Below are 20,028 nucleotides of genomic sequence, written 5' to 3'. Positions count from 1 at the left end.
CCCACTGCTTATGCAGCTGTCACAGATTAATTAACTATTAAGAGAAGTCATTGTTGTGGAATTAACTAAAAGGTTGTTTTGATTATTAAATGATGATCAAATTATAATTAATTGATGATTGGATGATAATTAAACAGTGGTTTGACAGTGATTTGACAATGATTTAAATGATTATTTAAATGGTGATTAGACAGTGGTCAAACACTCTACACTTCTAATAATTAAGCTACAGCTGCATATATAAATGTTGCTAGCATACAATATTCTTTTAGGTCCAATATAAAATGCCACTTACCTCATTATGGTATCATATGATACCAGATGCCAGGTAAGGAGTCTTTCAACCTCGAGGAGTAACCTTGAGGAGGCGTCCCTGCTCAAGGGGAGATCACCACTGCACAGCCACTGTTCTACAGGAGAGTTCAGTGGGCTTGGGGAAGCTACAGATACCTATAGCATAAAGTGATTTGACTTGTACTCAACCCTCCTTTGCTGTATATGCAGGAGTGCAGCTGTAGCTGTTTTAGTTTTGTCCAGTGCCAGCTCAGGCTGGTACTGTTAGCTCCTGATAAGATGTTTTCTATCACCCCCCATACTTTAGAGAGATTAGTAAGATTTATTTCCAGCTTCTTTGTCCTCTTCCTCCTCCACCTCCATATAAATAGGACGCAGAAAAGAATAGTGAGCCTCAGTTCTTAGCTTTTGCACTGAACCTGGCTCTGCTTTCCTCTCAGTTCTGGAAGAAGTTTGACATAACCTTGTACTATGACTGAATGAGTTGTCTGAGAGTAAAAATGATATTGTGCAAATAAGGCCTAAAAAAGCACTGAAATTAATGTCAGCAGGTGGATTAAATATGCACATAGATGAATGACACCTAAGGCAAGTGAAATATTTCCTGCTGCTGTTCTTGTGTCTTTCATTAGTACTGTAGTAGCTTTTATTTGTTATTAGAGCAAGACTTTAACTGTTCTGTGAGCCAAAATGTCTTACTAACAATTTTTTTTTAAATTCATCTTGCTTTTCATCTTGCTAAATATTTTTTTTGAGAATGAAGTAGGTCAATGTCAATGTAGCTTCTGGAATGTGCAGCTGAAGGTTGGTGGTTTTGTGAAGAAGAAAGGGGTTTGAAGATAAGACAGTAATAAATGGGGCCTATTCTTGAAGGTAACAGGAACAAGGTCAGGACAAATCAAAACAAACCAGCTCAAGATACAACACAGCTGCACAACACCTCCTAAACAGACCTTTGTGAGCGTGCGTGAGCATGGACGTCAACCAGCAGACACGGTGAAGAAGACTACCAACGACCCCCAGGGACCCCTCGAGACCACCACCCAGCAAGAAAGTGCATGCATAATTAGGATGCAGATATTGTAATTAGTTCCAAGAAATCTAATGCATATGTAACTCATTTCTCAGAAAAATTATGAGTATGTATAATCTGACTGTATATTAGCTGCCACTTACAGATATGGGGGTGCGCTCACCTTTGCAAAGCTATTTGCATGTGCACCCAGCGCTGCAATAAAGAATGCTGCTTTCTAACACTCCAAAACAAGTCTTAGAAGAGTTCCTCTGCTGGCTTTTACCATAACAGTTCTATTTAAGTATAATTATTATCCACAGGGACTCCAGAGGATATATGTTAATGTAGAGCCTTCCCCTTAAGGTAGTAAGACATGTCCAGATGTTTTTTCCTCTCAGAAATTAGCAACCAGGGATACAGGAAGAACAACACTGTCCTTTCTACTTAGTGTAGTCGTGTGCTGTTTGACCACTGCTAGTGTGCACAGGCCATGGGAAAGACAGATCTTTGCCTCCTGATTTAGAGCCCAGGTGCTTCACTCTTCCCAGAGGCTTACAGTAAGTTTTGCACATTAAGTTCTCTCACTGCAGGACTAAAGTATTGTCTGAGCAGTCTATAAAAGTGAAAAGTGACAGTATGCCTCGGTGCAAGTCACAACAGCTCCACTAAAAGCTGAGCCGCTACAGCAGCATGGATGTGAGCAAGTCAAACTCCAGACTTGGAGTTTTTAGCCAGTGCAAAAATAGTTCAGTATTTGCTGAACGAATTACTCTGAACCTTTTCCATCATTGATGGCTAGTACATTAATTCTTGCAGAATCTATCCAGAAGTTAACCCATATTTTTATGATAACAGTGTTATTTACTTATGAATGGTTTCCTACTCATTTCATTAACAGTGCCTGTCTTGGATTTCAACACATTTTCTTTTGGGCCCAGTTTACTCTTTTTCTAACCTGCTTTTATTCTCAAAGCATTCCTTGTGACTTGTTCTCACACTCTTCATTTGGAGGATCATTACACAATCCTTATTTTTCTAAATGACAACAACTATTCTGACATTATCCTTGTGTCCTATGTAATACCGTCATACTTTATGTCAAACTGCTTTTATGTAATTTCTACCAGTGGCAGATTTAAACCTTTCATCCCAGTTGATTCAGGACACTACAGCAGTGATATTTAATGCATCCAACAAATTGACTTTTTATATTAATGCTTTCTGCAAAGCAGAAATTCTGAAATTTCAGGTCTGGCCATCACCTCTGTAAAAAGTTCTTTAGGCTGGTATGGCTGCAAAATGAAAACAGGTAGCTTGAGAGTGGCCACATGATATACAGTATAGCAGCCTGGGGTCCAGAGCTTGTTTCTTCTGCCAATTTTCTGCATTAGTTTACTCCCCCCTTCATGCTGTTTGAGCTCTATCAGATGAATAACATTTTCTGTCTGAGTCCTGATCTCAGTAAGGGAGTGTTAGTGCAACTGTGATACAAACTATGAAAAGCACAGATCCAGCTTGTGTGCAAGGGTGTGTACATTGTGTATACACCAACAGTTTATTTGAATATTGGTTGTTTTTAGGGTGAGCATGCCCAAGAATCTAGTCCAGGTTAAAGTCCTCTACACCTTTCCAGTTATGCTGGGAAATACACTGGTAGCCAGCAAAGACTTTTGCATTTACTGCAAGTTACATCATTACTCTCAATAGGGAGAGCAACTGCACTCCCACTTGCTATGGTGCCCGTAGTTCTTTTTTTCTGATGCTTATTGCAGTGACTATAAGATGATCGATATTATCCACCTCTGAAGAAATTCTGCAAAAACATTATGTAGTCTGGTGTTGAAGGCCCAGTGCTGACAGTCAAGTGACAGCAGTTTTACTTGTCTCAGTCTCAATTTATGCTTTGATTTTGGGTACATAATCCCATTATCAATTCCCTTTTCTTCAATTCACGTGGTGGAATCAATTTTATTCTGCAAGAGAACTGTATTGCTCCTTGACAGTACACCTGTGCCAATTTCGACTCGGGAGCAAAATAAGTATCTAAACTCCCAAGCCATTGCACTCTTACCGGGAATGACACCAAGCCTCTGCTAAACCCCATTTAACCAGTAGATGGCAGAACTTAAATGTTTTGATACTGAAACTAAACTAATAAGTTCAATAAGTATTACTGCAATTACATGAATTGAAGACTCATATTAAGAAAGTCATTTAAGTAAATCAGTGCTAAGACCAGCAGCAAATTATATTTATTAAAATATGTTGACCACAATTTCCTTTAGAGGAAGTACAATTATCTAATTAAAGATAGAGAAACAGCAGCCCCTCACTTACCTAAATAACCAGAACCCATGCCAGTATCTCTAACAGGTCTTCTGAGAGACGCTAGATTCTCTCTTTTCAGACTGGTACTACTGTTGCACAGTGGCAATTCAAACAGCTTAAAACAGTTGGGTGTATATGACTGACAATGAAATCTGAGCATGAACTCCTTTATGAGCTGCCAAACAAATTTATTTTCCTGTACTCAGGACAAGCTGTAGGCCATAGCCTGCAAGCTACTACTTCACCAGTTCCCAAACTTGTTCACAGGTGGCCTCCTGGAGTGAAACACTTTTGCTGAGTGCTGAGTTCATTTGAAAATGTTAATTCATATCATGCCTTGCAGAACATAGTATGTTCCATGGTGTACCCTTAGGTGCTGCTTGTGGGGACACAGCACTCCAAAGCAAACTTCAGGTAATTTCATTGTACTGCAGATAGCCAGGAAAAACAGGACACATGCAGATTGTGCTACTGAGGGACACTTCTTTGGGATGGCTACTTCAAAGGGCAAATACCTCACTGTCCTCTAGACTGACAGCTCTAGTTTATTGTGTCCCTCTCACCCCAGTCCTAGCCCAGTTTGAAACCAATTGCAGCAATCATGTGATTGCTGCAACTTCAGTGATCAGCTGAGACTACCGCAACCCTGAATTCTATTAATCACAGAATGGTTTGGGTTGGAAGGGACCTTCAAGATCATCTAGTTCCAACCCCCTGCCATGTGCAGGGACACATTCCACTAGACCAGGTTGCTCAGAGCCCTGTCCAACCTGGCCTTGAACCCTTCCAGGGAGGGGGCAGCCACAGCTTCTCTGGGCAACCTGTGCCAGTGTCTCACCATCCTCACAGCAACTAATTTCTTCCTTACATCTAATCTTAATCTACACACTTTCAGTTTAAAACCATTAACCCTCATCCTATCACTACATGCCTTTGTAAGCAGTCCCTCCCCACCTTTCCTGTAGCCCCCTTTAAGTACTGGAAGGCCGCTATAAGGTCTCCCCAGAGCCATCTCTTCTCCAGGCTGAACCCCCCCAACTCTCTCAGCCTGTCCTCACAGGGGAGGTGCTCCAGTCCCCTGATCATCTTCGTGGCCTCCTCTGGACCTGCTCCAACAGGTCCCAGTCCTCCTTATGTTGGGAGCTAACTGCTAACTGCCAAACTGCTGTACCTTAAGGCTTTATTGGCTGTAGTAAGCTGAAAGCTGTCCCTTGGGAATCCCAAGTATTTGTAACTTCTTGGTAGGATTAGAATGAGTGAAATATGTTTAGAGGCATGACACTGAAGTCAGCTAAGGTTTGAACAGACATGATACACCCCCTGGACTTCTAGGACACTGCTTGGTGAATAACCTCAAAGAACAGTCTGGAAGAAATCTGAGGTTAGGCCAAGCCTCTTGTAAATGGATTTCCCCAGTAAGACAGAAAGGAAAAAGGACTGACACACAGTTCCTCATCTGCTGTGAAATAATTAAAGAAAAACTCTAAAAAACAGGAAGTCACAAGCACTGGGACGCTCATGACTACAACATGAAAGGCATTGTTACTATTTGTGTCCATCTTCAGTGCAAGAACTGAAAATTATGCCCTTTCACCCTGATCCAGCACAATGCATGATTGCCCAAGAAAACTATCAGATGTCCTTGCAATCTGATATTAAAACCAAGAACTCATTTCAGTAAACATCTTCCTTACAAACAATGGATCTAATGTAGTACTTACCTCCTAGCAGTAGTGGGAGAGACAAACCCACAAACTTTTAATCATTTGCTAAATAAGCCACATTACTGTAAACTCAGTTCTGCTGAGAAGAATGACAGTCTCAAATACTCGTGCTGCAAGCACCAGCCTGCCGTAACCCTCAGACAGCATTACCATAAACCCTTGAATGAACAGCCTATCTTCCAATCCCATTGTGGCCTCTGTGTCCTTACATATAACCAGCAGATGCTGCAGCAGTGCTGCCTCTCTTTCTGTGGTAAGGAATTGTTTTGCTGATCGAGGATACCTATTAAACTCAGACATCTGAGTGAAAAGAGTAGGCTTATTTTACTGTTAATAATTAAAGAATATAACCAAGTAATACAGAGAATAAAAAAATCCACGGAATAGTACACTTAATTATTACTACATACAGTTAATTATGGAAAATGAGAATAAGCAAGGTAATGCACCTAATCATTGCTACATGACAGGGAGAATAGTGATTAAGAAAGATACCTCACCACTTGCATACATGACCAACATTCAGATCCGCAGACATTAGGGATCCCTGGTTACAGTGAGGATTTGGAGCACCTTTCCCTGCAAGTGGGAAGTCCTACGTGATGCGTCCATCCGTAGGTGAGGCATCCAAAGTCGTGGCAATAGGGTCCAGCCTTATAGATCAAAAATCAGCAAGTCAAAATGACTTGCACCTTTTTTTTGAGCAGAAACATCTGGTTTCATCCTCCTGTTGGATTCCACCCAAAGCCTGGCCAGGGCTCCGGGGGAGAACTAAGGGAGTTTCTAACAAGGCCAAACACTTGGATTCTCAGCCTTGAACAAGGCTAAACAGAACCAAGGGATTCTCTTTATCTACTTGGTTCTGTTCCCACAAAGTTTCCAACAAGACCAGACACCTGGTTTCTCAGCCTTGAACAAGGCCATACAAGGAAAGTTGGATACATTCTCATGACATTTCATACTCATTACTGATCATATTTTGTCTAAGCTACATCTTTCAGTAATGAGCATACATATTTTGTTAATGATCAGATACTAATAATAAATGCTAATGGTAACACAGATTTTACTAATTAGCAGATACTAATAATGGATAACATTCGGTTGTGAGGTTCATCTAGAGGTCAACTTTGTTTCAGGGCCTGTTATTCAGGCCCTAGCACTACAGAAATCTTCCCCACACCCCCCAACCTTGGAGGCCTCCCCTCCACACAGAACAGAAAACACAAACCTTGCAGATACTCACTGGGAGAAGTCAGAGCTGATAAATGGATTTCCCATTTCTGTTGCTGACCTGCTATTTCACTAGTCTTTGCTCTTCAACCAAGAGATTTTAGGTCAATCAGATTTTGCAGCAATTGCTTTGGTATCTAAGTATGAAAGATTTTATTCATGATTCAAAACTCAGTGATGCACATGGGCCTTGGAAGTCTGTTCTGTTAGAAACAACAACAAAAAAATCAGAATCCATTTTTTCAAAAGGAAGTGACCCAAAGAGTTACTGCAGGACTTTATCTCACCAAGAGGAACATGCTGAAATGCTTTTATTACTGTTAACTAAACATATACAAAAATGAAAAATTCTATCAGTTAATGAAACATCTAAAACTCTATGAAAAGTAGTTTTAGAAATTCTCTGGCTTCTCATACCACCAATCATCTACAATTTTGTGGTGTCGTGAAGAAAACACAGGCCTTCTCCTTGTGCTGCCAAACTACAAATATGACTTTGTTCTGAAAAACTCAGTCTTGTGAACCTCTCTGGCCAAAAGTTTGAAAAGAATATTATGAATGAATGCCCAGTTTCATGTCCAAGTTAACCATTTGTTAAAGCAAATTATGTGGTCTAAAAACTCATTCAATTCTAAAAAGACAACTTAGTGCCTGTAAATTACTCCACAAGATATTTATGCTGAACAGAAGACAGGACAACCTGGAAAAGATTTTGAATGATAACTCAGAAGTACCATATTTTGTAGATGACAGGACATTTAGAGGTATCAAGTCAGAAAATAGTAGGTTTAAGTACAGAGAGGCCCTAGAAGTCTTAACTGTAACAATAAAATCAGGTGTGCCAAAGCCATGATTTCAGTATTTAGTTTAAAAAAACCTCTACACAATGTATCTTGTTTGCTAGACCCTGAGGTCCTACCACTGATTTTCCCTGGGCTGCAAGTTCTAGCTGGACAGTGTGCAGGCAGGAGGATCTGCTAACACAGGTCAGTCTGCTGGAACCCAACCCACAAATAACCAGGAGAGCCATCTTGAGCATTTTCTAGATTTTATCCTTCTTTCCAAGCACAGCAAAGCACTTCCATTTTCACTCTTTGCATCAGCTTGCTCATCTGAGACCTGCTCTTCTGCACCAAAGCCAGCAAGTAGCCCTGTTTGCACTTAGCCTGTGTTTTCTTCAAGGAAAAACCAAAACATTAATGGCCTTCTCTTCCTCCAGTTCAGACTCTCAGTGGTTAGCAAGCCTTCTAGCCACTGCTCTCCAAGACCTTCTCCAGACTTCTAAGCCACATCTACACTCTTTCTATGCAATTCCCTTTTCCTATTTATCTAATGATTTTCCTAGAATTTACTTTGTTCAGGCCCAAACTATACACTGTTCTACTGTAGGCATGGCGGACACTGAAAAACAACCCATAGCACTCGGCTGTGGAGGTGATGTTGATGAGGTCCTCTAGGACACCCTGTCCTCTGACATTGTTCATCAATACTGGCACCATGATATTGATCTTGACTAGTTTATAAGTAACAGGCTGCTTTCGCTGACAAGCCCGTGAGCTCCCGGAGGCTACTAAAGGTCCCTCTCCTATCGTGCTACTACAACGAAGCCGTCCTGCGCGTCAGGCGGTGTCCCGAGTGAGACCCCTTCAACCATCGTTTTCAGGTCCCGGCCTCAGTGACGGACTCTCGGACCCGCTCCGAAGCCCGAGGACGAGCGCAGGCAGCGAGCGCCGCGCACTCGTGCCAGGGGCAGCACTCACCACAGCCCGCTGCCCGCGCCTCGGCTCGTAGCACAGGCCTCACCTGGTCCGGCCTCGGCCCCGCTGCCACCCCGTGCCCACCCGCTGGCCGCGGGGACCAGCCCTCCACATTGATCAGTGTTGCCTCGCCTCGTCCCCCCCAGGGAGAGGCGCCATCCCAGAAGGGCAGCGGCTCCAGGAGGGGCCAGCCCGCGCTGCTGGCAGCTAGCTAGCTGCCTGCCCACTCGTCTGGCTGCGCCTCCCGCCTCCCCTCGGGCAGCCAGCCTCCATGCCGCCGCGGCCGGCCTTGAGGGCGGCGGGGCGGAGCCAGCCCGCCCTTAGCCCTTCCATCGCTGCGCCCGGCGGCTCCTGACGGCGAGCGGCCGCGGTCTGTTCCTCCTCGCTCCCCGGTGAGTGTGGGCCGCGGCCGCCCTGCTTCCCTTCCTCCTGGTGGCCGCGGCTCGGGTGCCTCGAAGCCGCCGCGCCGCCTTTACCCGGCGGTACCGGGCCCTGCCGGCCGTGGGGGAAGGTGGGGGGTTGAGGGGCGTCCCTCGGGACAGAGCTGCGGCGGGTGCGGGTCCGGGCGGAGGGCGGGGATCGGTGGCGAGGCAGGCCAGGCCGGGCTAGGCCGCCCCGGCGGCGGAACGTAGGATCCTGCGGTCTCCCGGTGGCGGCGGCGGGGCTGGGCGGCCCCGGCTCCCGGGGTCGGGGCTGGAGGGGGGCGTTGGAGCGGCTCGGTGCTGCGGCGGAAAGCGGCCCTGCGGGCGGCTTCGTGACCGCGTCTCCCGGCAGTAGCAGGCTGTGCGGCCCCCCGCCGCCCTGCAGGGGGGCAGGGAGCGGAGCGGCTGGCCAGGCCCTGGCCGGCTGAGGCGTGGTGTCTACGAGACCTGGCTTTGAACCTGTTCACACCAGGTACGGGAGTCGGCTATTGCAGAGCTGAGAAAGAAGAATGGATTAGCGAGAGGTGAAGAGCGGGAATGGCGGAGAGTTGTGCTGCCCTCTCCTCACCAGGGCAAACCTTTTTCATTAACTTTCATACTAGAACAGCTCCAGCCTTGTCTGTTGGTGTTTCAGTAGCATCGAAATAGTAGAGGATAGTGCACATATCAAGCGCACAGAAACCTTGCTGTGTTGCAAAAAACCAATAAATCTGCAACGTAAATAGGTAAGACACAGAAGGGATGGAATGAAAGCGTTACCAGGTGAAGCCTATGTTAAGTAAAGAGACAGGTTTTAATAGTTTTGGTTTTTTGTTTTGGGTGACAAAATTATCTGGTTTGCATTCATGGCACAGACAGCAGGTGCAGGTGCTCAGTAACAATAACAGTCATGGAGGCTGCAGCACAGATGCAGATATTCACCGTGTAGTCTAACCTGGCAGAGGTTTGTGGCTGTGGAGATGCCCGGTTTCAGAATCTGGATTAGGTGTATGTATGGATTAGGCCTTGCGTATCTGTTCAGCACATTGCTGTGTTTCATAACACCACCACAGTTCCTTCTTATTTTTTAACTGAAGGTTGTACTTTGATATTTTGTTTCCACCTCTAAAGCTAGCGTGGGTGTGAGGGGGGGGGGGAAAGACGGAGAGATCTGGACTTCAGTATTCTTTAGTATCTGCAGGAAACTTGGTCTAAAACAGAGGATTCTCTTTCCAAACAACTGAAATTGAATTAATATCTCTGAGCACTCAGTGCTGTTGCTATTGTTCAGACTGGCTCATTATCAATCCATAATACTGAAGTAAAGGAAGACCACCCTAGAGAAATATTAACACTGGAATGTTTATTTAGTATTGCTTTGCTTAAAAGCAATTGTGCTCTATCAGAATGTCCCAATAAACTTCTGGGGATTGTTACTTCTTCAAAGAAAGTAAGAGGAATTTAATATGCATAGAGTAGGAAGTGCAGCTGACTCTTGTGCTCTCCAGGGTCTGTGGTGTGTGTGTGGAGTTACTCGGAAAATTGTCAATACTTTACTCATCCTGGACTTTGTAAGATAGAGGAAATTGCTGGAGGGGTTTTCAATGTATGAAGGAGTTTGATCACTTAGTGTTGCTTTGCAGACTGTATCTTGCAGACTACTGCTGAACTGAAGACTGTAGGGCCTTCAAACTGCATTTTTTGTCATATCACATGTAATTTGTCACCTTTCTTTCTCTCTGGTTCCCTGTAGCCAGAGGATAATACACTCCCACTTTAATACTATTCAATTAAGTTTTTATAGTAATGGTGGGAGAGATGAAACAATAACTGGAGAAAACCACAGAAGAACTGTTAATAATTAAATAGTAAGAATAGCAGCAAATCTTTTTTTGCTAGTGTTTTCCAACTTAGACTCTCACTGTAGGATTTCACCACATCGTAGCAGGAAATTTTCTCCCTCCCTGCAGTAGCGATCCCTGCAGTAGCAGATAAGATGACTGGAACGATGTGAAGAGTGGTCCCTTTCCTTCTTTTGAAACAGACAGAAGGTAGAGAGGAGTCTTAATTTCCAGTCTGCTCTGTTTGTGTGCATAGGAGGCAAGAATTTTTCAGGGTTCTTGCCTTCAGTGCTGCCTTAGGGAGTGGTTAGTTCAGAAGATTTCCTCTAGGGGTTGGGCACTCTCTCGCAGGAATTGGGACATCCCACAGTTTTAGGGTTAGGACTCCAGAAGCTTGTGAAAGAAGGTGTTTAGTTTGGTTGGGGTTTTTTGTTTGGTTGTTTGGGGGTTTTTTCCCCCCTAGCCTTTTTGTGGAAAACTGTTCTGAAAAAGCCAGTTAAGTTAAAAATGTTTTGTGGAAACTTAATTTGCCTCCCCAGGGGGCTTGGCTAGTAAACTCTGATGACAGCTAGTTGAAATTGATGAAATCTTATCAGATACGTGTTTATTCTGCTTACAGACTGAAGCCATGGGTGTGTGAAAGCAGGATTCATCTACGTGAACAGCTGAATAGCAATTTTTGTTGTGAGAAAATTATCTTTCATTATTTTCAGAGCAAAAATTCAGGATTTGTCTTGAAATGGCATGAAAAGTTTGGACTTCTTCCCCATGATGCCAGATTTATTTCACAACAGTAGTAATCCTCTCATCAGTTCTTCATCCTGAAAGGACTCGTTCCACCTACATATCTTTGATAGCTCTGAAATGGTTCAAGTAGCAAGTTACACAAAAGGGGTTTTAGGGGTGCAGAGACAGCAGTTCACAGAGTTGGTAGAATGGTAGTTGTGTGAGTAGAGGGCTGATTCACAGTAGTCTCATTTTGTTTCCCCTTCCTGTGCACCTCTGCAGTGTTCCTTCCCCCCTTCACATGAGCCTTTTGAAACAAACAGACCAATACTGCAATGTCTTTTAATCCTGCCTACTGAAATTGTAAACAAATTTCAGACCAAACCGTTGTACACACTTACAGGTCTCTCTGTATTCCAGACTTCTTGCAGTGCTTCTGTGTTAACTTATCAGTGGGAACATGTTTCTGTGTCTTATATGGGATTTTTTTTTTTTATTTTTTTTTTTTTACTAACACTGAAAACTGATTCTTTGTTAAATCTGGTCCATGCTACATATTTGTTAATGAACAGTCTAAGACATAGGGAAAATAAGCAGCAAGTTTGTACAGAGGTAGGAAGTAGGTTAAAGTTCAGAGTTGCTCTTTCAAGGAAAAAAAAAAAACCTCAAGGCTTCATTTTTCAGTGTTCTGTAGCCTCCAAATAAGCTGCCCTGTATTCTCAGGCATAATACTGCTCATTTTCCTGCAACAAAAAGAAAATTAGTCTCTACTTTTTAACTAGGACACTCAGTGATGAGTCTGCTGACACAGCATTCTCTTAACACTTATGCCTGCTTAATTAGGATCTGGATTTTGTTAACTGTAAGGCTAGATTGTGTTCCAGGGGCTGTCTGAGGGTACTGGATATGTGTGCTTACCTGGGTCACCAAAAGCTGGCCAGATGTATACAAGAGAAGTGTTTTGACTGTCCCTTAAGCAGTAAGTGAACTGACTATGTTGAAGTGAAGGAGGAGGTAGCATTTAACTTTCCAGAGGAATGTCTTGCGGGAGTTTAATATCCACATCTCAGAAGTGGGCACACATCTAAACTTCCAGCTCACTTGGAGCTGGGGTTCCTTTAAGACCTAAAGGTCTGATTTCACAAGCTTGATCTCTGAACTAAATCTTCAGTTCCTATATGTGCAATACAGAGCTGGTAACAAAGTGAAATAGTCAGAATGCTTATGACAACCTGTGGAATATACAGATTATAGGAATATGCACTTAGTAACCCGTCCAGTGCACTGGAAGAGTAGCACATTATGGCTCTGAATAAGTAAGTATTTTAGCATTGCAATAAAAGTTTTAGGCATCTGGAGAAAGCAGTAAAGTATGCAATCCAGCGTCCCATTTGTGTTCCAGTACAGAGTTCATCTTGAGCGTTACAGTTGATAGGGGATCCCTGAAACTTTGCTTGGAGAATGTTTAAAAAAACCCTACTTATTACTTTATTTTTTTCCGGTGTGAAATAATGGTGTAGTTTATACCAGCAGAATAGTTGCTTAGTCATCAAATTGTTAGTGGACTTCTCTTTAAGGATCTATATGTAACAATAGACTGTGTAATGGAGAAACACAAAGACCCTTTCTGAAATCTTGTCACTCAACTGCTTACAGCAATGCAGCACTGTATATTTCTTATATAGTGGCCTTATCTGTCATAGTAAGAGTTAAGTGTTAAATATTAAGAGCTTCTCTTAATCAAAACAAGAAACCTGTGTTTATTGCAACAGTAGCTGTACTCATCTGTTCTGTGCACATCCATAAGTAATTATAGCTAGATATATTATAAAACAAGACTCTGCTTGTTCTAGTAGTGGTGGTGAACTCTATCCAAATGCTGGGGGCATTTGTGGGTTTGCGAGGGGGGGTGCTTATTCTTTGCCAGGTTTTTCTATGTGTGTGGGTTTTTTTGTTGTGTTGCTATTTATTTTTTTAATTTTTTTTTTTCTCCCCAGGGTAACAAAAACATTTTTCTTGGGCAACTTGGATATTTAAATAAATATTTTTTTTCTACCACACAAATATCTGTATTAGTTTTTTTCTAAGCTGACTTGAGTTATGGATGTGTTTACTTACCAAAGTTTTACTACTTCAGACACCTGACTGATACTGAAGAGGTTGCCTTTCCGTATCAAAAATGCAGACTTCTGGCAATATGCTTAGCATTGATATTTTCCTTCCTTGCTTTTCAAGCAAGGTAGGCGTACACTGAGCATGGTGTAATTCCAATAGGACAGAAGTTCCTACATGCTGGACCTGCTATGAGATCTTTGTTCATGGCTAAATGATCTATAACTTAAGTAAACTGGAAGTAGTCATCAACATTTCTAATTAAGGCCCATTGCTGAGTAGAATGTGAAACCATGAGAAGAGTTACAGAGACTCATTTTCTGTTGGGGAACTGAGCAATAGCCCTCAGTTTAAGAAGTGCTGTTCAGCTATATCTAATTCTTAGTAATGTGAGAAAATGCACGCTCAGCCTGCTGCTCTGCTGGAGCTCCCCTTAGATGTTTTAGTTGGTTTTGCTATTTAGAGGTGCTTGTCATGGCAGCTAAGTACAGATACATGTACATATATAAAAACACACACAATGTCAGTTGGTTGAGTGGACAAAACTAAGGCAAATAACTTGGGAGAGTAGGAGAAGGAATGGTAATCACAGTGGAAGGTGGTAAGATCATATTCAGCGTGTGTGGAGAATGCTGTATTTTCCAAGCAGGGCCATGAGTGTTCCTGATGTCCTCTGTCTTATCACCAGGCAAGGGCTTTTATCATAGCAGTCCTGCCAGCTCAGCTCTCCTTTTCCCAGTTTTCAGTTGGAAGTTTCTTCACAAATTTCCTGCAAGTACCAGCAAGTTTGAGCCTTCCCCCTTTTCTTGACGGCTGATAAAGTACCATCTCTGCTTTGGCTGAGTGTAACCTTTTCTAGCATTTCTAGCGTCTGGTAGAGTGTTCAACTAAGCTGCCCCTTTGCTGAGTGTGTGCTTCCCAGTGGTGGCTGAGAATTTACCCACTCTGCAGGAAAAAAGAGCTTTTACTGCTTGAAATCTGTTTTAGTCAAGCTATTAGGTGTTTAGTTTTATGAATAGATGCTTAAAATGAACTCTTCCTGTTAATAATGTAGCCACCCACGCATAATTTGAAAGAAAACTGCAAAACCAAGGATGGAATAGAAAAGGCACTGGTGGAGACGTGTTCCCTATCCCTGAGTGAGATTAATATGTCTGTACTAAAATGCTGAATGACTGTGCCTGTTCTGTTCTTACTTTATGGCCTGCAGCTTAGACAGAAATTGTCTCACCCAGAGGCTTTTTTCCTTTTTTTCCTTTCTTCAGGTCAAACAAAATAAATCTGTGTCCTTGGTTTGTCCTCAGGCATTTTTGTAATAAACATGATTGTTAACTAATCAGGAATCTTTTGTCAGCACTTGTGTCAAATACTACAGAACGTACATGACTTACTCTCAGCATGTATTTTAGCAGAAAAGTACTCTCTGTGCTAAGGTTTTCTTTTATTCTGGATGGTGAGAGATGGGTGGGATCCCTTGAAATTCCTAAAAAAAATACAAAACAGTATCGTTGCTGGTATTGATCTGGTAAAACAAATGAAGATAAAAGCAGTTATGTTTTTAAAAAATAATATTATTTTTGGTGGTGTGAAAGAGATTGTTGCTTTTAGCCTGATTAGTGGTATTCATTTTCACCTTCAGGCTCTCCTGCAGCTCTAAAGAGAGTAGAATAATATGTTAAAAGTGATGTCTAGAACATCTCTGGTGTCTTTAGATTCTCTCTTAAGTACAGTGGGAAGCTTTTTTCCTCTCTTAAGAATAGTGGGAAGCCATTTCCTTCTCTATGGCCTGCATGAGATAACTTCTGCAAGTGCAAAACTACAGGATGTATCAGCATGCTTTCTCAATTCCATTCATTTCAGTAAAATTTCAGCTTGTTGAAATTTTTCCAAGTCACACTGCTGCTTTTAAAGTGTCCAGGGCTCACAGTCAATCAAGAACATGCTTTAAGTAATACCTCAATTACTGAACTAAGTCCTTTTCCAATAGAAGGTGTTGTGATGTGACTAGTCCTGTGTTTATGTTGGATACTCAGAAAAGTTACATCAGTTTAAGATTTAAATTAACACATGCAACATGTTTAAATCTCCAGTGAATGTTCCTTTTTTTTTTTTTTAAAAAAAGTGATCTTAAGTTACATACTTTAATCCTTTTTGTGGAGATCCGCATGAGACTTTACTGTGCTTTGAGTGTATTTGATTTAGTTGTTTAACTTTTAAGAGAAGATGAGGAAAGAGACACTTTTTTCCTTCTGTCCCCTTGGGCTTGTGCATACTTCCTATGTAATGATCATCAAATGATGTGGTCTTCAGTCTGCCAGAGAGATACACACACACAGTACAGACAGTAGACATTTTTGCAATGTTCTTTTGTTGCTAGTAAACATCGGAGCTCTCATGGTAAAAGCTGAGTTCGCAGACCCACTTAATACAGATGAAGTGAGGAATATTATGCTCAGATTTTGCTAGTGCAAATGCTTTGTTAGAGTATCACAATGTAAAAGTTGTGTTGCCAAAGAAATTTGAACTCTCCCGTGTCATATCTAGAGATACGGACACTATGGAACAGCTGTTAAAGCCAAGGATTCATTCTCTACTCTGAAGGGCAAATGTTGCATGGACAAAACCCAGCTTCCCTTTTTTTATATTTGGAAAGTTGTGACCTTGTCCAAATAAATTTGCCCCTTCTCATATTCATGGTTAGAATCCTTCTGCCCTTTTGCTTCTCTGGGGGAGAGAGAAGCGGAGCTGGGAGAGAGAAAAGACAGAAATCAGACTTTGTGTGATGAGCTGATGTTCAGTCTGTGGGTGAAATCAAGGCATGCTCTGACGAGAGATGGAGCTGGGCGGCACAGTGCCAAGCGCCTGTATTGTTGTAACAAGGTGAGTGGAAAACAATATTGATAGTTAGGGAGTGTAGATTTAAAGATGATCAGCATTAGTATGAGCCAAATTATCAATTGTATTAGTAGGCACAGGAAGGGCTAAAATAAAGTTATTGTTTGTCTGGTACACTTTATACAAGTTATACAAGCCTCTGAGAAGATTCCAGTAATGAGATTCTGCTCCTTTTTTTTTTTTTAATCTCCCCGGTTGAACCATTTTCATAGATTTCATCAGCTGAAACCTCTGGAGTCCTACGGCTGTGTCCAGAATTGCACAAACACTAAAGAAAGTGTGTCTGGGTAATTGGAGAGGGGGAGTAGCTTGGGCTAGAGTTGCTGCTGTTTTCCAAGGCCAGGATGAGCACTGTTTGTGTGGGTAGCTGATGGCTCTTTCCATTAGAAACCTCTTAATCTGTACTGTCTTCCTGAGGGTCACTGTGTGGAATCCCATTTCAGATGTGACCTCCACACAAATAGTTTTTGAAAATCAAGTGCTTTCTTTGGTATGTGTGGTCAGCTGTTACAGTGGTCATGGGGCACTGGACATGGTCAATGCATGTGACCCTGCACACTGTGCCAATCCCAGGCAGACAGATGTTAGCTCCCCTGCCCGCTAGCCTGTTTGCATATTTACATTTCAGTGCCAGCAAAACGTGAATAAATATTCTGTGCTGCAATGACAAGTTAATCTGTATCTATCTCAGTGATTACTTAAAAAAATTTGGTGTCCTCGATCTGCAGCGTATTGCTCCCTCACATCTTTTTTGGCAGATCACTAGCTTGAGTTCTGTGCTGTGGTCGCTTGGTTTATAATTTACTGTCTGGAAATAGTAGTTGGTATGACTGAGGCTTCTCTGACTCTGTGAAATTTGCTACAGTAATGCTGCAAGTTGCTATCTTTTATAGATACTTTACATCTTTGCTGGGATTTCTAAATGGTTGCAAGGTTGTAACAGCATTGTTAGTATCCATGTGACCAGGCAGGTGAAAAGAACCTGTGTTGGTCACCCCACAGTTCAGCTTTTTTGTGTAACTCACTGATGAAATCAGGTTTGTAGTGAAGCATCTCATACTGTGAACTAAAAAAGCTGTGTTCAGGGAAGAGGGTGATGTCTGGCAAAGAAATGGGAGCAAGTAGATAATGTGTCATAGCATCTTGAATTGCTGCTGTGGTTTGCCAAGACACTGACTTGGATGGGAAATCTTACAGCTGCAATTTATACTCAGATGAGAATATGTGAACTGAGTACAGTGTACTTGTTATGGTCATATCAAAGTAATGATCTGCTTTATCTGTCAGGGAATATCTCAGTGTTTTCTATCTTCAGTTACCCTTAGACTTTCCCATGAGAAGTGGATATGCATAAAACAAAGTTCTCTGCTTGGACGGCAGAAAATAAAGCTCATCAGGAGCATAGCTGGCAAGGCGAGGAAGGAAGGGGTTTATTTTGATCGTGTTTAGTCATAGAAGCAGAGAGTTTGCTTAGAAGAGGAATAGCGAAGCAGTTCATTCTGTTTAAAGAAGACACCTAAAACTTGATGTGCTTGTGTGCAGGATGGGTATCTGCAAAGCTGGGAAGAGGAATTTCAGAAAATAACACATAGATGGGAATGTGAGAGGTGATGTATTTGGGGGAGGTGGTGTGGGATGTGCCTACATTTCTGCCTTCTCTGGGCATTAAACTTTTTTATCTAGAAATTTCTGTTATTTTGTTTGATAGAATTCTGGAAATTTTTCTTTCTTTTATAGTATCTTGCTGCTTTACACCCTGGACCTTCCTTTGTCACCATTTCTGCTAACTAACTCTTCATCTCAATCTAACCTCTAACTTGGTGGTTGTCTTCAAAATATGTGAAATATGATTTGTGCAGGAATAGTTTAAAAATTCCCTATAAATGTACTCCACATAACAGTATTCCCTGAACAATCAATGAGCCTGACAGGTGAGATAAATTAATTCACTCTTTGGCCTTGCATTAACTGTTTTTAACAAATACTGGACTTGTGCATCCCTTTGCACCAAACAGTCTCCAAGGCCTGTCAAAGGATGTGCATCTCATTCCTTGTTGGCAGTGTTTTTGTTTGAAAAACTGGGACAAAGGAAGATAATGTAACTTGAATGAAGACAGGAATAGTGCTGTGGGAAAACAACAGCAGATCTGGAAATCAGGGCTGTGATTATCTCTCTTCTAAAAAAAAAATTTTAGTCGTGACTGGGAATGTTGCCAGGCACTGGAAAAGAATTGTCCTTACTGTTAAATCGTTAGCTTGTTCCTTGACATGTGTTGGCCTAAGCCAGTGCTCCCAAAAGAACCCTGGGCAGAGTTCAGGTCTTAAGAGTGTCCTATGGACTGTTCCATTAGGCAGTTTGCATGCAATTAATCTTTTCTGGAGATTGAGGGACGTTTCTAGAGTGAATTTAGGCCCCTCTATGCTAATTGGCCTTGATACTGGGAATATCTCAACGTACTTTAATTTATATACGTGAACCCTAAAAGTCCTAGGTCCCGGTGGAATGCTTTATCCAGTAAACCATTAGGATAGCCACAAAAAAGAAAAGATCTCAAACTAAGATGATGTTTACAGTACAGTCTAGTTTAATTTTTTTTTTTGGTGGTGACAAATCTTTCTGAAGTCAGAAGGATTCCTTGCATCTCTGATAGTCAGGGTTTGTAATCTTAGTCTGTAACACTTTCTGGCTCAAGTAAAACTATTATGTTTTCTGGGTTCAATTTTGAATGCAAATGCCTGTCTGTTTAGCTTTAGATCAATGCCACTTAAGAAATGGGACCACATTGTCATGGTGGTTCATGGATCACAGAGACACAAAGGGCTGTCTAGAAGCAGTGTAAAGAAGAGAATAGTACTGACATTGAACTTCCTTTGTAAACCGTGTGGTATATCCATATTTTTCACAATGCTCTTATACTTCTGCAGACCTTTTATCTCTGAGGACATGTTACAAGTAGATTTGTAGGGGAAGGGGCACGACTAACACAGGCTGTGCAGTACCTTTTTGTCTGGTACAGGCCTTGTATGTGGGAGAGATACATTGTGGGACTGTGGGACATGTACTTTGTATGCAGGACAGATGTCCCATAAATGGCTTTGATTTTTCTTTTGTGTTCTAGTGATACTAAGAGTCTTGAATAACCATGAGCAACCCTTTTGTACGGATTGTGGAGCCACTGGACCCTAAACAGCCTTTGAAGAAGTTCTTTAATCTGAGCAAATTGGAAGATGTGAGATACGGTACGTTGACAACATAAGGAAAGCATTTCATTAACATTGATGAACAGAACCTTGAAGAGATGCTGCAACATTGGATGGTATTTGGTCTCTGGAGAGAACTATGAATTCAAAAGATGGTTCTTGAAAACAGATTTTTAGCAAAATTCAATTTTGGCTATTTAGAACTACAGAAATATTGGCAAGATCACAGTATTATTTTCTCAACATGCTGTGCACACAGCAGTCTTGTTTTTCTTGACTGGATGAGAAGGACTAGGCAAAACTAAACGCACAAGTTTTCTCACATACTGCTCTGCTGCTGTGAAAGGCTGGAAAGGTCCTAACACTGATATATGACTGAATCATCCAGAAAGATTGTTCAGCTTTAAAAGAGCTTCTCCTTTCAGAGAAGGCTTTTCCTTTAGTTCCTCTGACACTTCCTGAATGTGGCATCTTCCATGTGGCACTGGTAGAAATCTTACA

At 42.0% G+C, this 20,028-nt stretch overlaps 1 protein-coding gene across 3 annotated transcripts in view; it reads left to right on the top strand.

Annotated features, from left to right (window-relative positions):
• The first annotated feature begins 8,561 nt into the window (after nt 1–8,561).
• Nucleotides 8,562–20,028, top strand: part of ACO1 (aconitase 1) — a 37,869-nt gene continuing 26,402 nt past the window's right edge. Inside the window, exons 1-2 of one of the 3 annotated variants that reach the window (XM_074855183.1) lie at nt 8,562–8,743; nt 19,446–19,566. In XM_074855183.1, the coding sequence (XP_074711284.1) occupies nt 19,470–19,566 (97 nt within the window). In that variant the 5' untranslated portion in view covers nt 8,562–8,743; nt 19,446–19,469. Of the gene's footprint in view, nt 8,744–9,229; nt 9,246–10,787; nt 10,804–19,445; nt 19,567–20,028 lie in introns of those variants that run through there. The other 2 variants (XM_074855184.1, XM_074855186.1) reach the window with 2 other exon arrangements.

Source organism: Strix uralensis, chromosome Z (assembly GCF_047716275.1).
Source record: "Strix uralensis isolate ZFMK-TIS-50842 chromosome Z, bStrUra1, whole genome shotgun sequence".
In the NCBI taxonomy this organism is placed as follows: Eukaryota; Metazoa; Chordata; class Aves; order Strigiformes; family Strigidae; genus Strix; species Strix uralensis.
This window is presented reverse-complemented; position numbering and strand designations above follow the sequence as displayed.